We start from the raw sequence: 19,888 nt of genomic DNA on the forward strand, positions 1-19,888 counted from the left end.
CATTTAGTTTCTGGAACAGCTTTCTCTCTTGAGAAAGGTCACTCTCACCCTGTTTCTCAGTGTCCTCTGCTGGATCTTCCTCATCTCCCCGAGCTCCATTTGAGGGCCTCAGAGCTCATTCTGTCCACTTGCTCCCTTGGTTATGCTGTCCAATACGATTACGCATCCCTATCTCAGTGTCTATGACTCCCCAGTTTAAATCTCCAGCCCAGGGACACCTGGGTGGCTCAGTCAGTTAAGCGTCTGCCTTCAGCTCAGGTCACGGTTCCAGGGTTCTGGGATTGAGCCCTGCCTTGGGCTTCTTGTTCAGCAGGGAGCCTGCTTCTCCCTCTGCCTGCCACTCCCCCTGCTTGTGTGTGCTCTCTCTCTCTCTCTCTCTCTCTAACAAATAAAATCTTTTAAAAGACAAAGTCTCTAAATCCCAGCCCAGGCTTCTCCCTGAACACCATACTATATGTATAACCACCTAATCTCTATCCCTCTCAGAAGTCTAATAGGCTCTCTGGCTCACCGTGACAAAATCGGAAGGGGTGTCGTCCCCCCGCCAAAACCTGCTCCTCTCCTACTGTTCCCCGTCTCAGTGAACAACAACTTTATTCTCCCAGTTATGCAGAGAAAACCTCTTCTCTCATATCCCACATCAGACAGCCCGTCAGCAAATCATGTCAGCTTCTTAGCTCTCCCTTCTTCCCTGTCCCATGTGCAAGCCACCACTGTCTTTTTTCCAGACTGTCGAAGGAGTCTCCTGTCTCCTGTCTTCGACCCTTGCTCCCTGGCAGTGTAATCACGTGGTAGCCTGCGTGATGCTCTTCAGACATGAGCAGCATGGCAGTCCTCTCCTCAAAACTCACCAACTTACTCAGAGTGCAGAATGGGGCCCGGGAAGCCCACATAATCCTGTTCCTGGGTCCCTTTCTGACCTCAGCTGCTATTCCCATCACTCAGTCTGCATACTGGTGTCTGTTTATTCTTCTGTTCCTCACATGTGCCAAGTACATTGCAAACTCAGGGCCTTTGCATTTTTAAATCCCTCTGTCGGAATGTTCTTCTCACAGTGGCCACATGGTTTGCTCTCTCACACTTCAAGTCTCTCCTTAAATGTCAGCTAATTAGACATAGATATTAAATGTCACCATATTAAAGCTCCCTGATCGTCATTTCTAAAACAACAGCGGTTTCCACCCCCTCGTCCCTTTTTTCCCTTCTATATTTCTCTCTATGGTACTTAACACCCGACATATTGTGTGTTGGTCCTTTTGTTTATGGTCTGTCTCCTCCAACTAGAATATAATCATCCTAAACACAGGACTTTGTTTTTGTTTACTTGCGTATGTCCATCCTTTAGAACAGGCGAGCCCTTACTATACATTTATTGAGTGAACAAGGACAAAAATTCTCTGTCCTGCCTCAATCACTTCTTGAGTTCAGATTCAAATGTGGGCTTGAATTTTTGTTGTACTTTAACAGTTTTTGTGAACTTTGACTTTACCAAATCATTTGGAAAAAAAAAAAATAGTTGTCACGAAGTCTCTAAGCATTCACATTTGCTTATTTGCTTCATGTGTAAAGGCTTATTAGTGGACACAGGTAGCATGGATTTGTGACCCCTCGCTGTTTCTCTTGAACAGTGCAGGGTACCACAAGGAACAGGGGAAACTGCCCTTGCTGTGAACTTACCAAGAGTCCAGTGGGTGACGGCAGTAAAGGGACAAAAGTAATACATGAAACAAAGAATCACTTAGTAGAATGATGTAATAGAGTTCAGAGACTGTGTAATGTGATTCTTTTTCATGATCTCTCCAGTCAAGAAAAATAAAGGGTTAAACCAAGCCTCTTTGTCCTGGAACAGTGCAGGTTTGTGTGTAACACTAGTCGCCAGGGAGAGTCTGAGCACTTATTAGCATTTTAAAGGCTAGGAAGGCCTGTTGTTTAACCCTTTGTTTTTAGACTTCTAGGACCTGGAGCGGCTCCGTGCTTGCTAACAATACCTCCAATACCTATGGCAGCCATTGTGGCTGAAGTCTTCATCTTTACTTTCCCCCACACCGTGATTTAGGGGCTTCCAAATCCCTGGTGCTAGCCGAAAAAACTGTAGTAACTGACATGGGGCTGACCGGGAAAGCAGAGGGAGGGAGGTGAACCCCACCCCCCTGTCATTTCTGAGACCTAGAGCAGTGACTGGTGCTGCAGAGGGCTTGGTCTTCTTCCCGTAGTGGAAGAAACTGAAATGGAACTGTTGGCAAGAGCAGTTTGAATGAACTTAAGCTAATATAAGTCCCAAGTATAAATGTGAAAAGAAATTAAATCTTGAACTTTTTTTCACTAAGTATGACATCATTGCAGTCCTTGAAGCTTCTGCATGCATTAACTTACAGAGCCCTGAGCTGAGCCTCCGCAGGGCTGATTTATGGATCAGTTGACAAATGAGCATTGTCTGGGGTAGAAATGTTCTCATTAGGAAATGGGCAGTGAACTAATGGGTTTTTCCTCACCTTTAGTTGTGGGGGCACTGCCTCACAAGCATACACACCGTAGAGACGTTAATGGTTCAAAGATGTATTACTGACCATTTCCTAGGCATAGAATTTTCTTTGAGCATTTGTGTTTTATAATTACTTGGGGAAAATTTGCTGCTTTTCTTTAGACATGATGAATAGGCTGTTTCTCAGTATGTTAATTTTAGTGTGATTACCTTAATCTACCAGAAACGATAAATGTCAGTACATCCTGTTTACCTCCCAGGAGGGAGCAAGGAATATAGGGATAGATAAGCCATTGATGGGGTAAATAATATTTAGAAATCAAATTCTCCAGAATTAACCTTAAAATAGGTGGGATTTTACTAGCAGTTTATTATTTAACAACTGATAATCATAAAACATTTGGTGTTTTGTAGAACTTATAAAAGACACAATTCATATCATTTTCCTTTAGATGTGTATATATATGTATCATTTAGAATTTCAGAGTTCAAATATAAAGTTTCAAGTTGTATTTACTTGCTGTTTATTTCATACTGTTCTACCTACTAAGAGAAATAGGCCAGACTATACCAACAGTCCAGAACGAGGCCATAAAGAAGGCAATCAGTAAAATAAGCCCTCTGAAAAACATAACTGCATTTTGCTTCTGGAAAAGACATAAAGCCATGTTCTAGCCTGAGAAGACCTTTGGGATCTTTAAAAACATTATATTTGCCAAATAGAAATATCTGGTTATATTCCTCTTAGTTTATAGCATAGTGAAAACAACCAGAAGCTGAATCCTTGAGAAGCAACAGCGTCTCTAGAACATTGAATAAAGGCCCTTGAGTCTTAATGTGCATGAAAAGTTAGAAATGTGACTGTCTGTGCCCATCCTCAGAAACTGATTCATTAGGGCTGGAGTAAGGCCTGGGAGTCCCAGTTCTCAGAGTCTGAGGAAATTCTCTTCAGATGGTGTTTTTCTATAAATAAGAAGCAGTCCATACCTCATCAGTTGACAGCACTGAGTAATAATAACCCATGTTCATAATTCACTCATCACCAGATATTTACTGAGTGCTTGCCATGTGTCACTTATTACTAGAGACAAGGAATGAGTGGAACAAGATAGTAGTGTTTGCCTGAAGTGTTAGTCCAAGAAGATATATAAGCAATCACAATATAAAACTCCATCATTGAATCATTGATTCCTTTGTTCATTCATTCGTTGAGCAGTTATTAAACATACATATCCCAGGCATTTTGCTTAAATAGAGTATTCTTGGTTTAGGAAGATAAAATGATATAAAAAATTTCAGAATGATTTTGATTGTTAAATGAGTGCATTTCAGTTATCTGGAAAACTTTTTTTTCTTAATTATTCACCTAATTGGAATTTCACAACTCTGATATGAAGCCAGATGATTGTAACTTAAAATGAGCTCTTTGTAGCTATTAAATCCTTTGGGCAGAGTTCAAAATTCATCTCAATTAGGCTCAATTTCTATATATTGTAATAAGATGAAGTCTTATATGTAATTTAAGAATGTAATGTCTTTTCTGTGGAGTTTTATCTAATACTTAAGAAACAGAGTCCAGTATGCTACGCCCATGTTCACGATCCGTGGATGTAATTGGGCTTGTTTTTGAGTTAACAGTGTGTTCAGTCAAGCTGTCCAGAACCAGCCCACGCCTGCGCAGCCAGGAGTGTACAACAATATGAGCATCACCGTGTCCATGGCAGGTGGAAACACAAATGTTCAGAACATGAACCCAATGATGGGCCAGATGCAGATGAGCTCTTTGCAGATGCCGGGAATGAACGCTGTGTGCCCTGAGCAGGTAAGTGGCGCAGCTGGCACACTCGCCACACACACACACTCCCCCCCTCCAGACCATACCACAGGTCATTCCTCCAGGGAAAATCAGGTATGTTCAGTTACTCGTCAAAAATGACTGTACTGGGTGGAGATGTGTGTCAGTTATTTCTTAGTAGCGCTAGGGGGAAAGACACACTTCTTTGACTTCCCACCATCTTTTGATAGCTACTACCTCCTAAGATATACAATGGAAATTTTGACAGACCTTATAAGATTTTACTCTCAAAAGAGATTGTATTGTTTTTGATTTATTGTAAAATGATACAGGGGCATCTGGGTGACTCAGTTGGTTAAGCATCCAACTCTTGATCTCCACTCGGGTCTGGATCTCAAGGTCATAAATTCAGGCCCTGCGCTGGGCTCCACGCTGGGCATGGAGCCTACTTAAAAATAAAATAAAATAAAATAAAATAAAATAAAATAAAATGATACATATAATACATTGACTTGGAACTTACCCCTTTACATTTGGAACACATTTTCTTCACTTTTTCCTTTCATTTCAACAAACATTTATTCCATACTTACTATATACAAAGATAGCTCTGTGGGAGGTAATATTAACAAGTTGGGGAGACACAACATAAACAAAGATCAGTTGAATAATAGGACAAAACCGCTGCATTAAGAGACAGACCTCCATAGGACCGTAAATATTTGTGTCGTATTAGGGATATGTGCAATTAACTACTGAGGGTTTAAAGGAAAAGCCGCATGATTAGGAAAGCCTTCTGGGAAGGTTTGCCTAAGAAAGAGAATAGAAAAAAACATTCAAGACTTGTCACAGCATAACCTTAGCAAGGGATAGAAATTGAAAAGTCTCATGAACGTTAAGGGAACATTGATATTATATTTAAAGCAGAATTTATGTGGTAAGCTTTTTAGACCTGCTGTAAGCCATCTAAATGTTTTAGAGTTTACCCCGAGACTCCTGAAGATTTTTAAGGATAGAATGACTGAATGACTAAATTCAAAATGATATTTAAGAAGATCATTGGGGTACCTCCCTGTAGTTACTGTTCTCATTTTCAGCAACCACAAAGTAGACTGTGACCATGTAGCCATAATTTGTAGCAAGTCTTAAAAACATGTAAACCCTGATTACCTTTTCTATAGAATCCCTTTTTGATGTGAATTTTATTTAGAAAACTTTCTGTTCCCCAGATACTCTATAGTAAGTCCCTAAGGAGTTTAACAAGGAAAAAGAACAACTTAGTGATTCATTTCTTGTGCAAAATAGAAGACCTAAATAGTATTGTATCTTGTCCTTGTTCTTATTGTTCAGTTATTAGAATTTTTCGCCATCTCCAGCAGATTAAAATAATGAAAAATATAATGAATTAGGTAAAAAAATATTATACTTAAAGCATATTTCTTATTTAGTTGGGTCTTGCTTTCTCAGTTCGACAGTCCGCAGCTTTTAATTGGAGTGGTTAGCCCATTGACATGTAATGTGATTATTGATGTTGTTGAATTTAAATGTCTCACAATTTGGGGGGTTTTGTCTCATCTTTTTTTTTTTTTGTTCCATCTCTTGCCTTTCTTTGGTTTAATTGAACATTGTAATTCATGTTATCTCCTTTGATGGCTTATTAGCTATATATAACTCCATTTTGTTATTTTAGTGGTTGCTTCCGAGCTTAGAGCATGCATCTCTCACGTAGCATCATGTCCTTTCCGACGCTATGAGAACCACCTGGTGTATAAAAACCACACAGCTCTCAACTTCCATTTCTCCCCTCCTGCACTGTCGTTACCATACATATCGTGTCTACATCTGGCATATACCCCACATGCTTTTACTTTAAACAGTTACATTTTTTTTTTTTTTAATTTAAAGAAGCACTTTTATACTTACCTGTGTAGTGATTTACAGCAGTCTTCATTCCTTTGTGGAGACCCCAGTTTCCAGCTTGGTATCGTTTTCCTTCTGCATGAAGGTCTACCTTTAGCATTTCTTACAGTCGGCCGCCGCTGAATTCTTTCAGCTGAGACTGACTGAGAAAGTTTTTGTTTCACCTTCATCTTTTTTTTTTCACCTTCATCTTTGAAAGGTTTATCTCCCCCGAATTTTAGGTTGATTTTAGTTTTAGCTTCAGTACTTTAGAGATGTTGCTTCACTACAGTATTTCTGATGCCTTATCCCCTGGCATTTTCTCTTTGTTCCTCTGTACGGGATTGATTTTTCTCCCGCTCTGGTTGCTTTCAAAAAAGGTTATTCTCTTTGTCACTGGTTTTAACCAATTTGATTACAATATGCCTTAGTGATTGTTTTCATGGTTCTTGTGCTTGGAATTCATTGAGCTTCTTGATTTATGGATATATAATTTTCATCAAATTTGGAAAACTATTGACCATTGTTTCTTCAGATACTTTTTCTGTCACCACCCACCTCCTTTCCTTCAGAGACTCTTAATTACACACAGACACACATTATATTAGATTATATTATATTCATATATACATATTATGTACATATATACATATACATAAAAGTTGGCCACTTGAACTTATCCCACAGCTCACTGATTCCCTGGGTTTGGGGACCATGTGGGGAGGGTAACAAGGTCAATCGTTTTTTTCTCTGTGTCTTTTATTTTAGATACCTTCTATCGCTGTAGGTTTAAGTTCATTAATCTTTTTCTTTCTTTCTTTCTTTCTTTTTTTTTTCAACGTCTGATCTGTTCATTTCATCTGGTGTATTTTTCATCTCAGGTATTCTGCTTTCTTCTCCAGAAAGAGAGGAAAGTCAGTTTGGACTTCTTTTATATCTTCTGTATCTCTAACATATTTAACCTTTCCGCTCCTTGAACATCTGGAAAACAGTTATTATAATAACTGTCTTAATATTCTCGTGTTCTATCATCTGTATCATTTTGGGGTTGGTTTCAGTTGACTGACTTTTCATTATGGGTCATATTTTTCTGAAAATTAACATGGTTTAGTAATTTTTTATTAGGTGCGTTTGTGAATTTTACCTTGTTGAGCTTTATTCTGGGAAATGGGTCAGTTACTTGAAACAGTTTGATCATTTCAGGTCTTGCTTTTTTTGATTAGTGGGACCAGAGCAGTGTTCAGTATATTAGGCACAGTTTACTTTGCTACTGAGGCAAAGCCTGTCTAATATACTGCTTGATACTCTATGAGTTATGTTCTTCACTCTAGCTGGCCGGATCAGGACCTATTCTCAACTCTGTGTGATCTTTGGGAATTATTCCATCAACATAGTTTTGGGGACTCTTTCCTCTGCTTTGGGTAGTTCCCTAAAATCCATTAGCGGATCAGTTCTAACTTGGAGACTCAAGGGGATCCCTCTGCGGGTCTTTGGAGCTTTCTCTCTGCGTGGTTCCCTCTCCTCTGACATTTCTGCACTGTGAATTCCAGCTGCCTTGGCCATCTCAGACTTCCCGCTGCATCATCTCAACTCAGGGAGCCTGCAGGGCTCTGCCTGGGTTTCCTGTCCCCACGCTGGCTGCAGCCTGGAAATTCTCTGTACTGTGGGCTGAAGCAATTGTAGGACTCACCTCAGTTAATTTCCTAGCTCTTAGGGATCACTCTCCTTCACTGGGTTTGTCTAATGTCTTGAGTGCCTCTGTTTCATATAACTTATGCAATTTCTTCATTGATTCAGGCAGAGGATAAATCTACTTCCTATTAGTGAATCTTGACAAGAAATAAAAGCCTTTTGCTGATTAACTTTTGTGTGTATGATTTTAACTTTTTATTGAAGTATCATGTAAGAATATATAGAAAAATATACAACTCAATTAATTTTCCCAAACTGAACACACCTTTAAAGCTACCATTCAGATCAAGAAACAGAACATTATCAGCAATACCCCAAAGATTCTCTTCATGCTCCCTTCTACATCCCTCTTCACCCTGCAAAAGGAACCACTATCCTGACTTAGGACAACACAGTAAATTGCTAAGCTTTTTATTTCCGCTACACCCTATTTTCTGTCCGTGAGATTATTTTTCATGGAAGAATTTGGTCTTCATCTTAAACAACTAGCTTGTAATTTGGTCTTGTACTTATCTTTAATAGATAAATGATCCAGCACTGAGACACACAGGCCTCTACTGCAACCAGCTCTCATCCACTGACCTTCTCAAAACAGAAACAGATGGAACCCAGGTCAGTAAGAAAATTCTAAAGCCAGAGCTGCCAAATGTACTCTAGATACACAGGAAACTTTCTTTAGCATCATTTTGATTGATTAAGAGCCTGACCTTGGGAGTCAGACCTGGGTGTGAGTCCTGGTTCTAGTCTTCTTAGCTCTGTCCTCCTGGGCATGTTAGGGAGCTTCCCTGAGCTGCTACCTAACCAACAGAACTAACAAGATACCTGCTAATAGGATTGTTGAGAGGGTTAAGTGAGATAATGTTTCGAAAGGTTTAATCTGGTGGTAAAATAGGATAAAGGGATCACGAATGGTGGCCACTGGTTGTTATATGGTAAATAAGCACAATTCTCAAACTCATGTGTAATCAAAGTACCCCAAAAGATGTCAGTAAACTCAGACAAAACAGAGTGCCTGCTGTGTACTCTGCCTCCTTTTAGAAGTTTGTTTCAAAACAGTACAGATAGCAAGGCTGGCTACTGTCCTATATTAACCTAAATTTAGAGATTTGGTATGTTTTAGCTCACTTCAGTAACTTTGATTTAGTCTTTAGTCCCTTAATAAATACATATTTTTAAGATATTCTGCAGGCATTATGGTAAGGTGGAGATACAAGGAAACATGAGACATGTTTGCCCTTTAGGTGAACTATGGGGAGAAGTGAGGAAGGAAAGTTTCATTTGTGAAATGCTTTTAATTTGCCTGGCACTGTGCTAAGCACTGTCTGCTTTATCTCATCTGAGCCTCGCTATGACCCTACGAAGGAAGCGGTATTCCTTTTGTTCACAGATGAAGAAAGAGAACCAGAGGAGATTTAACTACATGCACAATTCACAAAGCTAGAAATGGCAGAGCTGATGTTGAACCCCGGTATTTCTAACACTGAAGTTCATGCTCTTTCTGCCATACATACCACTTAGGGCCTGTTGAAAGATAGAACATGTGACATTAATTGTCACATTAAGAAGGCAAACTCAAATTTATAAGTTTCAAGAGCCATAGTGTTCAAAGAAAGGGGCAAATGCTGTGAGGGTCAGAAGAGCATTTCCACAGGAGCTGAACTGGGCCTTGATGAGCACAGTTGGCAAGACAAGGTGAAGGAAAAAGTGTCTGAGGCTGGAGGAGGGAGTGAGCTTGCAAGTCTAGGGGACTGGAAGTAGACGGCCCGGAGACAGGGAAACAGTAATGTCCTAGCGTGGTCGTAGGAAACCAAATTCACTGAAGGTAAAGGGTTTGCAATCAAATTTTGTAGGACTTAAAATTGGTAAAATAGATTGGGGCAGGTTTCTGGGAGCCTTGAATGCTAAACTCGGGGTTTTAGATTGAGTCCTACAGATGAAGCGTTACCCTCAGGAGGAACAGTGATACAAGCACCGGTTCAGGCTTCATCTTGAGGGGGTAGAGGGACAAGAGGAGCAGTGGACAGTCTCCTCAGGATCAGACAGACCAGCTGGGAGCCATGTCTCGAATCGGAGCCACAGGAAATAGGATCTGAGTCCTGTGAGGGTGAAGAGGGGATTTTTGTGATGGGGAAAATAAAGTCTTCATTAGAAAGTTTCCAGAGCCTCGCTCCTGCAGGGACATATACTGGGCAGCCCGACAAATTAATTAAAACTAAACAACTGAGTTTTAAAGTTCTTGAGCTCTAAGATAGCATTTAAATTAATGTGAAAACTCTGCTAGAAAATCTTATGAGTTTGGGACTCCACTCACACCACTCTTCTCCCCTGGCAAATTGTAGGATTTGTGTATGTCTTGCTTTTGCCTGTCTATGAAGGTGTGGCAGTATGTGAAGTCCTTTGAGGTCTGGCCTAAGGCATCCTGTTTTTAAGGAGCAGTTCAAATGGCTGAAGATTGGTTTGATCGTTTCCATTTTTTTTTTTTTTTAATTTCAAAACATTCTTTTTAAAGAAGCAAAATTTTCTCTAGTTTGTTTGCTCATGCCTTTCTTAAGAATGTTTTTAAGTGTTGGGGACAGAAACACCTTATGCTCTGCCCCAGTATTTCCTATGTTGAAACACATAAACATGAAATTTTACATGCTATTATTTTTTTAATCAGTTGGTGCCTAAAAGCCCTATAGCTTGTGTTCATGCCAAATTTCAGTGGCAGAATCTTCTTTCTGTTGTAGCCCATCATGCAATCTCTATTTGCTCCAGTGCTTTTCCACTTGCCAAACAGAAGCTTGGGAGTGAGTTTAATAGACATACAGAGACAGGCGTACAGGAAAGGAGAAGGAACAGAACCAAGAGAGGAGGGTCTGAAGAGGATTGTATTTGGAGAGCAGAGAACCAGGAAAGAAGAGAATATAGAGACCAGGAAAAGAAGACTTAGTAGGGGGATTGTTGACCTGGAGAGGAGAGGAGAGTCAGGGGTGGAGCTCCGGACGGAAAAGAGTAGGAAAGAGAAATTAGGAACAGAGGGGAGGGGGAGGACACAGAGATGTCGAGTGACTAGACTCGGAGAGTTGGTATATGTTAGTTGCACAAAAAAAGAGCCCAAAGAAAGAAGAAAACAAATGGGAACCTGTGGGATCCAGAAGCAAAACTTGGGAAATCAGGCAAAGGAGAAAAAACAATGCTAATCTAACCAAGGTTTAATCCACCAGGTTAAGAAGACTCAGCTCAGAGGCTGTCTGTCTTTCTGAGGGAGCGCAGAGTGGAGGTGTAGGCGGATCAAGAAGGAAGGACACTGGGGGCTGGACTGATACAGTAGTTAGAGGTCAGGATATTTGACATGTGGCCAATGAAGGTTGATGAAAACAACCTTTTATTCAATTACAATAGAAAAGTTTTCAGAAAAGCTGAGTGTAATTGACATAAATTAGTGATGAATGACCCCAAAAATGCATTGCTAAAATGCTTCACGTACCTATTGAACATGAAGCATACATTTGCCAAAGGGTTGAGACACTAACAGATGTACTTGGATGCCTTGGAAGGCATCTCAGTTCTTGGTCTGGAACATTCGCAAGTATGATACTGGCTTTAATCAGTTCTACAAATGACTTTTTAATAAGGATGGTTGTAAAAACTAACTTCTGGTTTTGTTTTCCCCATAGAAAATGCTAGAACTATGCAACTTTAGACATTTTTAAGGTATATGTGTATTATTATTGAGAGTAGCTAAAGGGAAAATTCACACTGTTCTCAGCTAGTAATTGACTGTTATTTTTAGCTTATGTGTTTAAATGAATTGTCTATCAGGAAAAATAAGTTAAATATAAAATTGTTCTACTAATATTTTGCTGTAATTCTAAAGGCAATATGTAAAAGAGCTATGTAATAGTATATTTAGATACTATGCAAATCTTCTGGACATTAACTCTAGTAATGCTGATGTCCTATTACTGAGTTGTGGTGGTTTTTATTTTGCTAATACTGGGTTAAAGCCCTTAATTTTCTAACATCATAAAGTTTTTTTTTATTCTACTAAAGTCGTCCGTAGAATGCTTTTGTAACCAGTTTCCAAATAATATATATGTGTGTATATACATTTTTTTTTCTTTTTTCTTTTTTTAAACCCACCACTGAACACCCAGACTCTGACACTGGGCTTTTCCCAATCTTGGCAATATTAGCAGTGATACTCCTTTTCATTATTGATGGCAACCCTGTAGGAGGCTTGACCATTCCAATTTTGATTTTATTTTTAAAGTGTGAACTTTCCAGAACCCTGAGCAAAATGAGTGCAGCGATTTTCTTTTTGTAGGACAAGAAGACAGAAGAGTTCTTCTCTGTGGTGACTACAGACTAGAGGAATGCTCTAGTGAGTTTCCACTTCAAGTAGTACCCACTCATAAGCCGGGGGGGCAGACCCTTCTGTCTAAACACATCTTTTATTTGTGTTCCAGCAGGTGCAACAGGTTCAGGTGTTTGCTGACGTCCAGTGTACAGTGAATCTGGTAGGCGGGGACCCTTACCTGAACCAGCCTGGTCCACTGGGAACTCAAAAACCCACGGCAGGACCACAGACCCCCCAGGCCCAGCAGAAGAGCCTCCTTCAGCAGCTACTGACTGAATAACCACTTTTAAAGGAATGTGAAATTTAAATAATAGACATACAGAGATATACAAATATATTATATATTTTTCTGAGATTTTTGATATCTCAATCTGCAGCCATTCTTCAGGTCGTAGCATTTGGAGCAAAAAAAAAAAAAAAAAAAAAAAAGGAATTCACTTTTGTTGGAAGATTGAGAGGTGTTTTTGTTTCTTTCTTTGTAAAGGCCTTGGATATTGAAAAAAATAACAAGGCAGAACAGTTGGACAATCTTTCTTGAGCCAAATTTAATTATTCTTATTTTTGTAATCAGTCATTGGCTTCTTATCTGGATGAAGACTTTTGGAGGAGAACCAAAATGACAAGTTCCAAGGGGAAGATGAAGCCCGGCCTCTGCTGGCTCAGTCCTGACCTTGACAAAGAAGAAGGGCCCAGTGGGGCTTTGCCTGTGCCCGTCCACCGAAGGCTGTCACGCGTGTCTAAATCAACAGCCCTCCCCTTCCCGACCCCAGGCAGCTTGTGTGTACAATCAGCTTCTTCTAGCAACTCTATATCTGTTGGCTTCAAGAGAATATTTTGCCTCCCATATGTACCCCTTCTCCTTTTTTTAAAGATGGATTTAAACCAAGATGCCTCCAGGAACGGGGACGAAATGAGTATATTCACAGAGGAATCCAAAAAATACAGTTTGGGGGAAAATGCAATAATTTTTGATGAGATGGGTGAAGGACAAGAAGCGAGTTCTGTCAATTATTGTAGATATAATTTTTCTGATTAAATCTGGGGGAAAAAAGGCAGCCTGTTCTTTCTGCTTTTATTGTATTAACAGCTAAGGTAGCTAAAGTTATTTAAAATAAAATTAAATTTATGATCCAAGTAGCTTATTTTTCCCTTTAAATCTCACTGTAAATATATTTGATTTCTTGTAGAAATTGATTTCCTTCTGTTTAATTTTATGGTTTTATTATCATACTCTTGATTTTTCTAAACTTGTGTGTGAATATATCATTGATTGAATTGCAGTTCCATTTGGCTAGTGATATTTCATTATTTTACTAACTGTGATGCCATGTATGGATTTACTTTGCGGTTCAGATCGAAATGCCACTGCCAGAAAGAGCTGTTGGAGATGAGCTGGAGCACACCACCCTAGAATGTCCCTGGGATCACCTACCTTGAGACAGTGTGAGGAGTTAACACCGGAAGTGCAACAGGCTACTTGTACAGAGAAAAATTAGTACTCAAAGAAAATTTTCATGTGTTTTAGATTGACTTTGGGGATTTGAATTGTTATCAGTGCAAATATAAATTTATCTATCCTACTCTGAGGCTAATTGGTACTATATTTTCCCTTTGTGTCTTGTCACTCTGCCACGTCTTGTCTCATCCTGGCCTCTGAGTCAAGGACCCAGTGAACTGCCTCTAGTTCTAGAAGTTCCACTGCAAGGCCAGGCAAGCTTGAGAAGGGTACTGTGGACGAAGCAAAGGTAGACCCCCATCACTCGCCTTTACCTGCACCCGGGCCTGTGAATGATGACTGCATCTTGACATCGTGCACCAGCTACCTCTGCTTCCACGGCAGAGCAAAGGCCATAAGAACTAACGGCGGACGAGGAGCACGGACTCAGACACCAAGGAAGAAGCCATTTCCCCAGGTCCTCCTTTGTGCATCTCAGCACCCCTACTCACAGATAACTCCATTGAACAGCATCTACTCAGAAACTATACGGAATAAAAAGATTGCTGGAAGGGCTCACATGGGTAGCAACTATGAAACAGAAATAGGACACTCAGTTACAAACATTATCTCTTTTAGTTTTTCAGAAAATGCATCCCTGATTTCATTCATTCCCAGCTTGAACGCCCAGCCATATTACTCTAGTCCTTACCAAACTGCTCTAGGAGGTCATTTCTGTTTTGTTTGTGATACTTAGATGTGCAGACTTCAGGAAGTTCACCTTTAACTTCAGCATTCCAGATGAAGTTTCCTGACTCAGTGCTTTTGCATAAGGAACTAGTTTTAAAAAGTGGTAAGGAAAATTGGAGATGCTAATAACATCCTCCCCATCCCAGCTGCACCTTAAAGTATGCATGTCACCTTCAAGGTTTTATAATTGCACTGTTTGTTTTATGTATGTACAGATTAAAATTATTGCTACATTTGAGGAAAATAAAATTGCTTGCTTCTATGTAATTCCTGTCATTCCACAGGAAATTCACTTTTCCAGCTACTGAATAGAATTTGTTTAACAATGTCCTGGGTTGCCTCTTCATTTACAGGGAAGAAATGAAAGCTACATCCTACGGGAATCACCCAACCCCCAGTGACTAATGAGTCATTAAAGGATCACGAAAGAAAGGATCCCCGAAGCCAAAGATCCTCGAAGGCACCCTCATATGAACCAGTGAAAATTGGAAAGGGTCAAAGTAAAGTTGTGAGAGTGGGCCATGAGGAAATCATAGCTTTGGCCATTTGCCCGATGATTCAACACGCTGGTCCTGCTGTTTCTGGACCCAGGAGATGGAGTCAGGGCAGCCCTTTGTAGCTACAAGACACTATCTCTCCCCATCATGGGTTTTTATATACTAACACTTATTATCAGTATGTAGATTACAGAGATGTTGAATCTTACGTAAGGAGGCTCCCTCATTTTGCCCTCACATTTCGTAAAATGTCTCTTATTCAATACGCATGTTTTTAAAGCAGCATAAATCTGCCAACACTTGGCTAAGTAGGCCAGGGTAAGAAGGGTAAGCAAATATGATTCTAGAAGGCATTCCGGCCTACGTATAAATACACACAGATTTGGTGGCTGCTCTCTGAAGTCATGCTTATGGGAGAAGAAAACCTTTTCCAGTGTTGGGGTAAGGTACAAATGATACTTCTCTTAGATGACCCCAGGTATCTGTTGAAATTTATGCTAAGGGAGGGGTGGGAAGACCGCTAGAAAAACCGAAACAGTTGAGGGAAAAGTGAGGTTGATATAGAAGAACTTCCATCTTCTTTATGGTTTGGCCAAGACAGGCTCGTACCTAGAAACTGTCTCCTGGGCCCTGACAGTCAAAGAAAAAGAAAGGACAGTTGTCTATTCACAAAGGAAGCCGTGCTGATTTCCTCCTTGAAACGAACGCCTCCTCCCAGGAGAGCAGCTCCACTTGAAAAAAGTGAATGTTTCAGAACCAGTTTGATCCTTGGCCATTCCTGTACCTCTGAAAAAGATCTTGATGATTTAATTAAGCCCATAAATTCTTTTTATTGGAGAAAACTGCCAAAGGAAGCATTCCTCCATCCAGAACCTTTTCTGCCAGCACTAAATTAGTTTTCTTTAGATATTTTATTTTCATTGCCACAAGAGCTCTTAACAAGATTAAAGAAACCCAAAGCTCTGGCCTCATTCAACATGTTTTATTGTCTTTATCCAAGGCGCTAAGATGTGGAAGAACCCAGAGACACGAACCCTGCTCTCCCGGGGTTTTTTTTTTTTTTTTTTTTTTTTTTTAAGATTTTATTTATACATTTTTGAGAGAGAGAGGGCACATATGAGAGCATGAGGAGTTGGGGCAGCTGGAGAAGCAGATCCCCGCTGAGCAGAGAGCCTGATGCAGGACTCAGTCTGGAGACTCCAGGTTCATGACCTGACCGGAAGGTAGAGACTTAACTGGCCACGCCACCCAGGCACCCCCTGCCAGAACTGATATTCACACTGGGGATTCAACTTCCATAGTTGCAGTCACAGTTGGACTAAGTGGTGTCGAGGAGAGTTAGAAGTTGCTTTGGGAGTGAAACCTCATCTGGTCAAGGAAGGTTTCCTCAAGGGAAGAAACGGCATTTGAGGTATGGTTTGTAGGATAAAGAGGAGGGAGCTCAGAGAAGGGCAGGGTGAGAATTCTGCCGAACTGCCCGTGGTAGAGACAGGAAAGAACCTCAGAGAGCTGCTTTTTTTTTTAATTATTAACTAGTTTGAAATCTCATAAACATCTTATTAAAATTATGTCAGCTAGTCAACTGGAACGTAATTGAAACCAGCCTTTGGCTCCAGGAGAAACATGAACCAGGCTCTGGGACCCTCACAGGGAAACTGTGCCAGCCTGTAGCTAAGGTCTCTTCCATAACTAGCCCTGTCCAGCCAGAAGCACAGGCTTTTACATTATTTTCTGCCAGATGGGCCACAATACTCTGTTGTAGCATTCAGAGGAAACATTTGTGCTATAACCATTTCTAAGGTGCTTTTAGGCTCGTTGTCTCATTCATTCCCTGCAGTCCTTTGAGAGAGATGTTGTAAAGAGAAAACAAACTGAAAGCTTATGCCACAAACATGGTTTATCAGGGGAATTGGAACCTGAAGCCAAGTCTTCTGATTCCAAATTCTGGATTCCCCTTCCTGGACTACAGGCTAGAGGACTGCTTCAGAGTCTACAGGCGGTAATCTCACTGTGTGGCCTTAAGCAAGGCTTTCTTCTCTGAAATACCTTTTTTTTTTTTTTTAAGATTTTCATTTTTTATTTGAGAGAGAACAAGCAAGGGAGAGGAGCAGAGGTAGAGACAGGAGCAGGCTGAGCAGAAGCCTGATGCGGGGTTCGATCCCAGGACCCTGAGATCATGACCTGAGCCGAAGGCAGACGCTTTGCCGACTGAGCCACCCAGGCGCCTCTGAAATAACTTTTAATAAAAAACAGGCCTTGAAAACGGGTGGGGTGAGGTGGGAGCCGAAGGGCTGAGGAGAGAGGACCTGGCCCTTTGCCAGAGGCCATCCGAGCCTGCCCTTCAGGGCCTAACTGGGGCTGAGCTTCGGCATCCTATCGGGAAGATGTCCCCCCACGGTCTGGGGAGAGGCATTAGAGGCATAATCTGAACAGGAACTGGGGAAGGGGCTCTGGGAAACTGCAGCGTCACTCCCTCAGCTTGAAAGAATTTTGGAAAATGTAGGCTCCTTATGCAGGAGGTATAAATGAGTGACCAAGGACCACTTTTGGGTGGCAGAGCCCTACAATTCCTCCTAGAAAATTTGGTTTCTTGGATCGGCTCATGGAGGCTCTGGCTCTGGACCCTTCTGCAAACAAAGAATCTTTTTACTCTGCTGGAATTTGGCTCTGGTCTAATCATTTGTGTTTGTCTCAGAACTTTGGTCGTTTATGCAACCGGCAGAACCAATCAATGTCCACAGGTATCTGTAGCAAACCCGAGACATTGGCTTGAGAAAAGAACAAAAATGTTTACAGGAATAGTTTCTTTTCCTCCTTTTTTTTTCTGTAAAGTAAGTTAGCTTTTTTTTTTTTTTTTTTTTTTTTTTTTTAAGTAATCTCTATACCCAGCGTGGGGCTTGAACTCATGACCCCAAGATCAAGAACCACATGCTGTATCTACTGAGCCAGGCAGGCACACCATAAAGGAATCATTTCTATTCCTTCAGGTTTTCTTGCCACTCCAATGCCCACAGGTCCTAAGGTGCAGAATAAAAAAAAAAACCTGACACCAAGGTTTATATATTCCATTTCTGATGACCAGACCTGTTTCCCTATAGACAACCGTGATAGGCAGTTCTCTGGGAACTACAGAGATAGTTGCCTAAAGCTGATTCCTAATAATGGAGATTCTGCATCCATTAAAAAATACATCTCATTTCTACTCTGCCGGCGATGTTCTAGACTGACATTCTTGTGCCAATGTCTTCTTAGTTTGTACAGCACTTTCACATACCATATGTCTTGATCTTCAAAATCCTATGAAGCAATTAAAATCTGAAGCTCAGATTTATGGTCAGGTGGCTGGGAAGTTCTGGACACAAGAGTCAATCCTTGGGTTTTGTGATGAGACCTGCTATTCTTCCCACCGCACAATACAACTGTTAGAGACGACAGAACCTAGAGAGTGACACCTAAAAAGTGGGAATCCTGATGCGTTAACAGTTGTTCTTAGAAGCTTGTAGGGGTTTCCATTTTGAAAATAAAACTGGGCTCTAATTTTGGGTTTGTTAAATTACTGAATTTTTTTTTTCATATTTTAAATTTGTGTGAGGGTGACCGTTCTCAAGCAAGTCCCTGTGCTCTTCCGGAGCAACTACGTCTTTTTCTTTGATCTCAGCACCACTTACGCTGATAGCGCATCTTAAATCCAGCCACCATCGCCCTCGAGATCCAGGCCTGAACTTCCCGCTGGCGAACATTACCACGTACACGGATCCCACCACCCCAGCCCAGCGCCTCAAAACTCAATCGCACACCAAATCACTTCCCCACAAACACATTCTTGTGTCCCTTATCTGGATTCATTGCATCACCATCCTGTTAGTGGTCATTTTCAACAACTTCCTCCCACTCATCTCACCAAATCGCTAACAGTTGCCTTTGCAGTGTCATAACAGCTATCTTCTCCTTTCTAGCCTCCTTAATCACAGACTGAATTCATGACTTAATTATCTTTCTTTGGATGATTACAGTAACCACCTCCACGCCTTTTACCTTCAACTCTCACATGGTCTATCAGAGAAGTCTTTCTGAACACAACCTTCAGAGTCTTAATGACTCTTTCCTGCCTATAGTTGGTTTGAAATCAACCTGCCTTTAATTTATTTCTTTTTATTTTTTTTAAAGATTTTTATTTATTTATTTGACAGAGGGAGGACACAAGTAGGCAGAGAGGCAGGCAGAGAGAGAGAGGGAAGCAGGCTCCCCGCTGAGCAGAGAGCCCGATGCGGGGCTTGATCCCAGGACCCCAGGATCATGACCCAAGCCAAAGGCAGAGGCTTAACCCACTGAGCCACACAGGCACCCCTCAACCTGCCTTTTAAGTTTCATTATGCTCTATGTCACACTGATCTGGTCTTCATCTTTGAATTGACAACATTTGTTCTCACTTAATTACCATATTCATCCCTTTTCCGCAGCCTTTAATGCTCCTCCTTTCTCCTCCCTCCTTGTCCCTTCAAATCTTCAATTCGGATCCTTTCTAAGACGCCCTCGCTGGCCCACACTTTTAAATTAACCCCTTTCTTCTCTACTGTCTTTCTGCAGTGTTTGGGTTTGCATTGGCAGTTGGTCATATGTAAATTGGTTTCTCTCCACCAAATTATAAGATTTTGATTTTTATTTTTAAATTGTAAGCTTTTCAAAGAGGAGGCTCGTTTTCTTTCCCTCCACCTCCCACCTCCGAGCCTTCCACATAGTAACCTCTAGACAGCTCACTGAAGAAATCGATTCAGAAGCAATATTTTAAATCAGGGAAAGGAGCTGATGGACAGAGCAGGCTCTGAGTTGTCGTTCTAGAGTACGGATTTTTGAGCTAAGGAAAAGTTGCAAAGTGTCCAAGAGTTCAAGATGAGGTCCCAATTCTACCCTGATGATTATTCCCTTTTTGTCATGAAATGTGAGCCCCACATATTTGGGGAATTGGAAGAACATCAGTAGTTACCTTTAATACTTC

General features: G+C 40.9%; 1 protein-coding gene across 6 annotated transcripts in view; it reads left to right on the forward strand.

Moving 5' to 3' along the window:
- The window catches only part of NCOA1 (nuclear receptor coactivator 1), a 237,210-nt gene extending 222,487 nt beyond the window's left edge, over positions 1–14,723 (forward strand). For 3 of the 6 annotated variants that reach the window (XM_059405242.1, XM_059405243.1, XM_059405241.1), the window contains 3 exons: positions 4,121–4,304; positions 8,391–8,480; positions 12,320–14,723. In XM_059405242.1, the coding sequence (XP_059261225.1) occupies positions 4,121–4,304; positions 8,391–8,480; positions 12,320–12,490 (445 nt within the window). In that variant the 3' untranslated portion in view covers positions 12,491–14,723. Of the gene's footprint in view, positions 1–4,120; positions 4,305–8,390; positions 8,481–12,177; positions 12,235–12,319 lie in introns of all 6 variants that reach the window. The other 3 variants (XM_059405246.1, XM_059405245.1, XM_059405244.1) reach the window with 3 other exon arrangements.
- The last annotated feature ends 5,165 nt before the right edge of the window (positions 14,724–19,888 follow it).

Source organism: Mustela nigripes, chromosome 7 (assembly GCF_022355385.1).
Source record: "Mustela nigripes isolate SB6536 chromosome 7, MUSNIG.SB6536, whole genome shotgun sequence".
Lineage (NCBI taxonomy): Eukaryota > Metazoa > Chordata > Mammalia > Carnivora > Mustelidae > Mustela > Mustela nigripes.